This window comes from Trachymyrmex cornetzi, unplaced genomic scaffold, assembly GCF_001594075.2.
Source record: "Trachymyrmex cornetzi isolate Tcor2-1 unplaced genomic scaffold, Tcor1.1 scaffold217, whole genome shotgun sequence".
NCBI classification, from domain to species: Eukaryota; Metazoa; Arthropoda; class Insecta; order Hymenoptera; family Formicidae; genus Trachymyrmex; species Trachymyrmex cornetzi.
Genome location: NW_017296814.1, coordinates 38,020 through 48,116, shown reverse-complemented (window position 1 = coordinate 48,116; position 10,097 = coordinate 38,020). Strand labels below are relative to the sequence as shown.

At 33.0% G+C, this 10,097-nt stretch overlaps 1 protein-coding gene across 1 annotated transcript; it reads right to left on the bottom strand.

The window, feature by feature from the left end:
• Nucleotides 1-6,363: 6,363 nt before the first annotated feature.
• LOC108760068 (zinc finger protein 90) lies at nucleotides 6,364-9,213 on the bottom strand. Its single transcript, XM_083287354.1, is given in 6 exon segments — nucleotides 6,364-6,457; nucleotides 6,459-6,612; nucleotides 7,727-7,756; nucleotides 7,759-8,075; nucleotides 8,417-8,521; nucleotides 8,865-9,213. Coding segments are annotated over 6 exon segments (873 nt in total). The 5' UTR covers nucleotides 9,038-9,213.
• Between the last annotated feature and the right edge of the window lie 884 nt (nucleotides 9,214-10,097).

The window sequence follows — 10,097 nt, the reverse complement described above, 5'->3', positions numbered from 1 at the left end:
CTGCGATACTTCCACTTCGCGAAGCGGACGGTCGCAGCGTGAACCACGATTAAATGTTGTTTCAAAAAGATCTGTTCCCAAAAATTAGCTATGAGAACACTATAAAATTCTTAATATTGACTATATAATTCATTTTTATCATAACCATATTTGTTACAAAAAATTGTATTCATAATAGACAGGTTGATAGAGTTCTTTTGCAAGTTTAAATCATCTCGCAATGAACTTCTTCAACGTTCTGAATAGGATCTGCTTGAGATTGTTATTAAAACTTATGAAAGTCGTATGACCGGATCGGAATAGAGTCAGATGAAATGAATCGTCGAAAACCTATCGTCATTCATGTCAACGGTACAGATGTTGGGTGCGGCGATCAAACACGCGACATCTCCGCCGTCTCGTGACTATGAACCGTTATGTTCGCAAGAGCGATCGGATTGATGTGTAATAAGATCGTCTGAGATCATGAATCGATCTAAATAACGTACCGTATCTTACGACAGAAAAAAATTTCACATGATTTATTTTTTGCCGTAACTTATTACTGTAAATTTATTTCATAAATATAGTATCAATGCGTTAATATGTTCTTCGTCAGTTATTTTTATAAATTCAATTGTATTATTTATTTATTGCACATACTTTTATGTCTAGATATTTTTCAATTGCTAGTATTTTATTTAATATGTAAATCAATTTGTTACAAGAAATATTACCTTGACTACATTCTTTTTAATGACACACTAGCGAATCGATGTAACTTCTCAGTACGCTCGTAATGCTCGTCGCTCAAGGAGACTGTAGTAGCGCAATTATGCACTCAACAGACTCTTACTCCGCAGAAAAAGATGACGGATGCATCAGCTTACGCGAAACAATCCGCTTGCGCAGGCAAGGACATATAAATTTCAAATTTCACCGCACCGCTGGGATTTTTGCCGGAATTTCGTTGACTTAATTTCATATCCAATTAGATTGTATCGGATTACATCCGTAAAAAACCTTGTCCATCCGCCTTAAATTATTCCTTTATTCGAATATGCAACGTATCACAAAATAATTTGCATTTTATTTAAATTGAAAATATTATCTATATTAAATTTATACAAGTATTATGTAACAAGTATTAAATATGATTATATTTCTGTAATGCAGTATATTTATAGTTCCAAATATGTTTCAAGCCTATTCGAGTCCAAACACCAGATGTGGTTGTGTATCAAATTATTTGTTGTATTAATATAATCAATATACGTTTCGATTCCTGTATCGGATCCTTATCAATATCTCTTGACTACTAACAATAAGTATACATCAATGTGCTTTCTAGAACAATGATATCATTTTAATTATAAACGACAATCACATTACTAGTCATGTCGGTGGTCAATAATGTAAGTAATTGTCGTTTATAACTAAAATTATATCATTGTTCTAGGAAGCACATTGATGTATACCATACTTAGTAGTCAAGAGATATTGATAAGGATTCGATACAGGGATCGAAACGTATATTGATTATATTGTGACGACTCGCCACTAGAGGGCCACGGGACTCACTCGATTCGCGTAAGCACCGCGCCGCGCAAATTCCCTTTAAATAGAATATCATTCTGTATTCCAGTCGTCTAAGGCAAGTCCCACACTACATCGCCTTACTGATGAGTCTAGTAGTGTGGGACCAGGACGAAACTCTGCGGCCGGCCATAAAGCTTCGAGTCAGGCCTCCCTTTAGTGGACATTTCCACAATATTAATACAATAAATAATTTGATACACAAACCACATCTGGTGTTTGGACTCGAATAGGCTTGAAACATATTTGGATTTATTCAACCGAGTCAATTATTAACGAATATTATATTGATATTTATAGTTCTTGCATTTTATGATTTATATGTGGAAGGAAGTTATCGTTTCAAAGCGAAGATAACTGACATGTGTGAGTCTTCTAAAAATAATAATTTTATTGATATATTATTTTCATAATCAGTGCATCATACATTTTATACTTGCGAATATATGTTATTTAAATTATAATTATAATTCTTGGATGCATAAAAAAGCGTAATCTTTTCGCGTTATACATCAGAACTTTCTTGGGAACAGAACAATTACGCTTTATCTATGCTTAAATTATAGATTGCGTTGGCTGACGGATCTTAAAACATGGAAAGTCTAAAGAATATCGCCGGTCATGCTATTCCGCTTGTTTCTCTTCTTATTGTGAATTAAATGCACATTAACCCTAGAGTTGTGTAGCGCGTGATTGCGATCAGGTAAAATCGCGCTAATTAAGCCATGCAAGACGCAGTCGTGCGTTAAAAAATTCGTATGTATATTTAAGCAAATAACAATCGTCTGCACAACATTACTGTCGATCTCTCACGCCTACGATTTCCTCGAGAAACGTACCCACACATTATTTGTAAGACCCGCGGTGCGATGAATTCAAGTTAGGAACGTGCATGGATTTCCTGGATAAAAAATATGGCAAAAATATTATGAAACAATTTTTTTTGGTTTTATTTCAAATGGTCGGTAAATTAGCCTGAGAGGTCGAGACTTTCGTCTCTTCGCGGGTTATCGATTAACCAGGCAAGGCGATGAAAGAGTTCGATGAAATAATGATGGTACCAGGTCGATAAATAGTACGCCTCTGCGCCCTTCTGTCAAGGGTGGAGGGAGGGGGCCATAAGGCCCTTCGGGGTCCGCGCTAATGCCAGCCGAGAGAAGACAGCTATCAAAAGCCCGTATTTAAATATTATCAATGAAATTACAGTGCTCACTGCTTGCACAGCCAGCTCGGTCATTACCAACTGGCAATTCGGCCTCTTTAATCGCCGTTGTCAATACTAATCGACATCGTCGTTATTTAATATGCTCCATCCCATTTTTCTTTTATGGATCCTTTTATGCCGAACCACTCGTTGCTTTTGCTTCTTCCTGCAAGGAGTCCTTGGGAACAGTCTAACTTGAGTGAAACAGATAGATCGATCGGCAATTACGCGATTCTTCTTTACATTCAATACCGTTATAAATAATTAAGATTATTATGATACTTAACAAAATAACAAATGTACGTAACAACAAAAAATAATTTAAATCGGACTCTCAAACTTTAAAATAATAAATAACAATAAGATTAAGGCGAATGAAAGTCAGCGCGGAAATAGATGCGCGTAAGTATTAATTCATATAAAATACTTCATAATAATAAATAATGTGCAGCTTTATTACGAAATCTTGAACGTTTCTATTCTCTTTCGAGTCATTCTCAGTAAGTTATACATATTCAACGATCAATGTTGGTAAAACGATCTTTCCATGATGAGTCACTATCAGGTTCCCAAAACTGTAGCAGAATCTCAAACAGACGTCAACCATGTCATGAAGCTTTGGCAATATTAAATTCGCTAACTAATGAATTAATCGTGCTACGAGCACCTAATTAATTAACAGTAGACAATTCAGAATCTTGAATGATTCAGAATCATTTATTTATTATTTCAAATGTACGTAACCATGTATTTCAGATTAAGAAAATTTATTTTTTACGTTACTGTTATAACGCTTCGTAATTTACAATAATCTAACTATAATGAATTTACATAAATAAACATTTCTTTCATTGTATCAGCTGATCGGAAAAACGCTGACTGTATTATATAAGAAATTACGTATTATACAGAAATATATATAACGGGGATGATGATTCGACTGCCGTCGTTACGTATTTTCCGAGTTTCCAAATCCATCGTTCGCTGGATGCGCGCATAATAATTGTGAGCTTGCAATTAGTAACCGGTACGGCAAATAGTATCGGTGTTGCTATCTGCATTAAGTGCCATTACCATACCGGCGAACGGAGCAACGATAGAAAGGAGTGGGAATAATTAAACCACTATGATCGCTATCTAAATAATTAGGACTTGGCGTGACTCCCTGCGTGCCGCTGTGTACAACGCTCGTACGCGAACAGTCAGATCGTAGATTTCGCGAAGCGCGGGCATAATTAGGCGAGAGATATGAACGCGAAATCCGCGTATTTAAATCTCAATGTTGTGAGGAAGCCTTGTGTCCGAATCGCGCTCAAGCAGAACGAACCTCGTCTGAAGACATACCGAATTTTTACGTGATACAGATCGAGGATATAGTTATCACTCGCTTTAGAATAATTACCTTTTGAAATTTATTTATCGATTAAAAAATTTTACTTTTAAACAAGAGTTATACTCGATATTTTATTTTGTATTTTGTATTACATCAACGTATAAAATACAGTTTCACGAAATGTATTGAATCACTTAATTTAATAAAAAAAATAGTGATTAATTAGTTATTTTAAATATTAAAAGCACTGATTAACACTGCTTTTAATTCTCTAAGTAAAGAATTAATCAGTATCTTTTAGTATTAAATTAGGCAGTATTAAACTGGATTTTTATATGGAATTTTTGACATTTTTTAATAGTATCTCATACAGTAGCGTGTGTATATTAACGAGTTCGAAAGTAAAGGAATACATTTGTATTGTCTTGCTTTATACTTTTCATGCTATTTTTTTCGAAATGTCTTTATTGAAAATACGATTGAAATGATGAAGATGCTTTCTTTTTGCTTGTTTTCTGCCGCGTCGAAATAGAGAAACGGGGTCAGAAGGCAGATACGTGTCGGCACTGTCAAAGAGTTTAGCTCCAAGACACGCGAATCAGAGATGCGATCTGATAAGAAACGGAGAATCTCGGTGCACCGCGTACGAGCCCCTGCTGTGTCCACGCACCTTAAAGCACCATTCTCACGTGCGGCGACATAAGCAGGACCCACGTGCTCGAGATACTCTCGCGGCAGTGACTGAAGAAACGCTACATTAGTATCCTAAAAAAATTATATGGTATCTACATAAAGAAAGTTAAGTATTGATTGTTTTTTTAATGTTTGTTTAAACAGTTGCAAACAATTAAAATAAAATTGCTATTTAAGGCTTATATTTATTCGCCACTATTATTTCAGAATATGATGTTAGAAGAAAGTACGCAATAAAAATTCTTACAAAATATATTAATATGGAAATATGTTTTAATAAAATAACACAATCAAGAGATTTGTAAAACATATCTACTAAAACTGTCCTTTTGTTTTGTAATTAATAAATAACAATAATCTGGAAATAAATTGTGCATAACGAAAAAAGTAAGCGATGTTTACAACTATAACAAAATATCAAATTATAGATATGAATATGATTTAATTTTTTCTTAAAACAAGTTTTCGATATATTTTATTTTAATTATTAATTATAAATATTGCTTTAATGAAAAATATGTTTATTCAAATTTGCAAGAATTTTATTTGTATTTTCTCATTTCTGACGTCATAATCTGAGATAGTAATGGTGAACGAACAATCTGAACTTTGACTGTTGTAAAAAAAAGTAGTATTTTTAATTAAGAAAGTAGTAGAGATAAACTGATCGTAATATTGTATGATTTATTATGCTTGCCTGACAACGTAAGTTTTTACGAGATTAAGACAGAGGCAATTAATTTTTAGATGCCATCGATAAAATCCGTTTTCTTCATATAAGTTACGTAAACGATATCTAAGTGCAATGTAGACTACACCGTTATAACGAAACGTGAGTGTATGCCTTTGAAGTAAATAATTATTTCTAAAGGACTGTGTTACGTCTTCGAAAGTTGCATTAATTTCACTGCACCGTTCGATGATCTCAGCAGTCACGTTCGAGCAATATCGAATAAAGACTGTGATTATATACGATAGTTGATGACGAACCTAAGCCGACCTATCCCGCGCGAGTCGGCAGCTTCGAGCTCGAAACCAATCCGTATCGGTCCAGTCTGGGATTAATCGGTGTTTTGTTCTGCAGCGAAGTGCTTATTAAGGCCATGCCTTATTAAGCTTCATGGGCATGCAAACGGGATGGGATCCGTGATGGTAGATTTGATCACGAATGAAATGGCGACCGGTCATTGTATCAAGTCGAAGAACGAGTTTTATTACAAGCAATCGCGACCGACAATAATTAAATTAATCTCGCGGACAGAATCTATAGGCTTTGAAGTTGTACCGTAAAATTCACAATACAACTGTATCGTGTATTCTTTCGACTCATTTTTATTCTCGAGCGATTTTTACAACTTCAATATTTGTGTTATTAAGTACTCAACATATCTAGTAAATTTTCAATACAATGCAAGAAGCAAAATTTACAAGTTGTATAATATTCTTTAATGAATTTTTTGTTTATTATACAATATCATGTGCTCAATCTTAATATATTCTTAGACTTCAATAATTATAATTATTATAGTTATGACTAAAAATAAAATCTAACAAGTAACTAGTTTTCAACTTCTTTTGGGTTACTCTGCGTTTTCAGCGCACATTTCTTCCTATACTGACTTTTGCAGGCATGATACTTGTAAGGTTTCTCGACAATGTGTGCGAATGTGATTTGCAAACTGTGCCTTCATATATCTTGCAGAAATTGCGCACTTGAATCGCTTCAGTCCGGTATGCCAATATTTATGCATCTTCAAACTCCAAGGTCTCTTGTATCTCTTGCTGCAATATTTACAGGGCTTGATTTCTACAAACCGAAGTAGTTATAAAAAATTGTTATCTTTGTCTGTTTTGCAAAATTCAAAAAATATTAAATTTAAAATATTTTTAATCTTATAATATATGCGCAAGAATTTGATTTAAAAATTGAACTTAATTCTAGATAGGGTCATATACATTTAATCTCAAATACGGAGTTTCTTTATTCGGTTTCTTTACCTCTTTAGATCCAGTACATAGCAATATATATTAAATTTGAAGACATTATTTATCCGTTGGAATTATTTACTTCTATTGATATCATTTGAGACCAGATATACATAATAACGTATAATATATTGGAAAAATAGTCAAAATTTTGAAAAAAAAAAACAATTTTTCAGTATGAATAATTTATTAAAGTTTATATATATATATATAAAATAAAAAAATTTTTTTACATGGTTTCTTAAAATAAGGTCTGAAGAAATTAATCATTTCTTTTTGCACAAGTTAGAATCGACATCATAGAAAGAATATATTCTTCTATAACATTCTTTCATCTATATTACATAGTATAATGTAGAATATATTCTTTGATATTACATATATATGAACTTATATGCATACAAATCATTTATTAACTAATAATTATCAACTTGTCTGTATGCAAAATAAAATAAATCACTAAAGTACGATATATAACCGTAATATCTTCAAAGCTGCGGAAGAACTTTTTAAACAGCGAGTTGATTCGCGGCGAAGAGAGGAGTTCGCTTCCATACGTTCACCCCGGTTAGACAGAGGTTAATTAAAAGTCCGGAATACATTTCCGCCGCGGAACGCCCAGGTCGCACAAGAAACGCGTAGCGTTAAGTATTTACATTGAAAAATAACGTTTATGCATGATCATTTGTACATGTTGCGAAGCTTCCAATTATTTCGAAAAATTCTTTCGTCTATGACGATCGTTTCGCAGAATTAACTAAGCTTCATTGAATTTATATGAAAATTTAATAGTCCTACGGCCTCAATGCGCAATAAAGGAAAGGAGAAAAGATAACAGAGACATGAACAGTGTGATCTCTTGCAATAGAATAGTTTAATCAAGCAAACACCTTCCTCTGCCAAGCGCAAAGAAGTGAGAATATTCACAAGTTTACTGTTATGTGACAATATATGTTCTTTCAGTGGCCTTTCAGCTGGAAACGTCGCTTACATATGTCGCACTCGAATCTTCTCACTCTCGTATGCGTCAGCTTGTGCGTTTTCAGCATTGACTTTCTTTTGAACTTCGCTGGCTAAAAATCGCGTGTTCACGGCAAGTCTGTGGTATGGACAAGTACATGAGTCCGGAAATTATTGAGCTTCGGGAAGCTTTTGCCGCAGGTCAGATATTCGTATGGTTTCGTGTTAATGTGTATTAACTTATGAACACGATTGATAGCGTCCCTTTTTTTTTTGCAAAAGTCGCTTAACCGTTCTTCTTCTGCGTGCTTCAGTTTCGTGTTTCTTCAACGCATTTTTCGTCTGTAATAAAACCATGATATGTAATTATTATCTGGATAAGTAAACAATTTTTTAAATAACATGCGAACTATGAAATGTTTAAAAGATATCCAAAAAGCAGTTTGATTTTTCAGAAAACAGAAATTTATTTTAAATTTAAATTCTTTAGACTTTTACGTGTTACTTAACTGATTTTTTATAATATTATTTGATAAATTTGAGATAGATAGAATATAATTTTGCATGCAACAGAGTACTTCACTAAGTGTTCATTAATCTGAAAACAAAGCGCGCCAGTTTGTGTAACAAAGAGTTCGAAGAGATCTGATATTAAGGTCATCTACAAATAGTTATTAGCATTAACTACCTGAAATTCGAGCTCTCATTGTCTGCACGCGAGAGGTTTCGGAATAAAATGCGTATGCAGATGATTCTCTAAGGTTGATGATCTTGATAAGAATGATAATTGCATCATTAGTATCAAGTACTACATAGCGACGAAGGCCATTTTAAGTCAGTAAAGAGACAAAATTATTAAAGAATACGTTTTGAATCGTAATAATATCTATAATAGTATTTCGAATACACTTATATAAAAAAAAACATTAAACATATACATTATATATGTGTACATTTTTTTCGAAAGTAGTAATTTTTTTGGATCAAAATTAATTTTAATCTATTTAAAATTAATAATATGCAAAATATGTCATTATTGATGCAACTGTTAGTCCATATTAACAATGCAAAACTAAAATAAGATTTTCTTTCATTTGGATATCATTCATATACTTGGAGATTTGATTAAAATAAAATCCGCACTGGAAAAATCTTCCATGGCTTTATCGAATCCTGTGAGTCTTGAACACGATCTCATTCGGAAATTTGATCCTGCAGACGTTGCACATTAAAAGCTTTATTCTTGTTAGTGCGGCGTATTCTTTTAAATCGATGTACTTGTCCATTTGTCGCTGAGAAAGTGAAACGCTTGCATTTTTTTGACAGCCCGATTCTGGGATCTGTTCAGAATTTTCATGGAGCGGTATATTTCTTCCGACAGTTTATTCTCGACGCACTGTTCGATATCCAGCACGTTGTTGGACGAAAAATTTTCGCTCTTATCCAAAATCTTGAATTTCACTTTAAACTTCAAAACAGAAAACAATAATATTACACACAAAATAATGTGTTCGCAAAATTATAATATAAGAATTTTCTTTACGCTGTTCTTTGATATTTCACTTTTCACATTTCATATTAATGTATAAAGTAAGGTACCTATTTATACTTTTGCAAGCTATATTTTTATATTTGTTTATGCGAATTTAAATACGATTATGCGAAAAATAATACAAGAGGTGGATATGAAAAGTTTTACTAATAAATACCTAGACAATACTGTTGAGAAAAATTATTTGCGTGATTTTGTTTTTCCATCATTTATAATGTTACCGGAGAATTTTTTTTTCTCGGTGAATTAGTAACATCTGAAGATAATAAATTCAAATATACATTGATAATTTTTGTAGATATTTTAATTTTATTTAGTATCCCTACTTTTATTCTAAAATCATGTTAATGAACCCACTATCTTGATAATTGCCTCTGCGAATGTATAAATACGTCAAAATGTTCGCAAGATTGTTTCAGAAATGTCGACATGCGGATAGGAAATATATACCGTGCGGCGAATTTATCACTTTATCGTAATTAGCCGGTTTCGGTACTAATTTATTCGTATTATTAATCTAATTACACGCAGAGGTCGAATTATGAAATCAGTACATCATTAAGATATCTAGTCCTTCTTTTCAGATGTAACTATGTTAAAACCTCACGCGGATTAATTACAAATCTTGTTAGAGAGGATCTGGTATGATATTTTATTACTTAATGAATAATGAGTTTAATTGCAACGAAGCGTAATTTATATTGCAATCAAAGTAAATATGTATAAGCAGAATGGAAGTAATCATGAGGGTATATCGTTGCTTTTGACTTAACGAATGGTCGGAAAGACAGTCG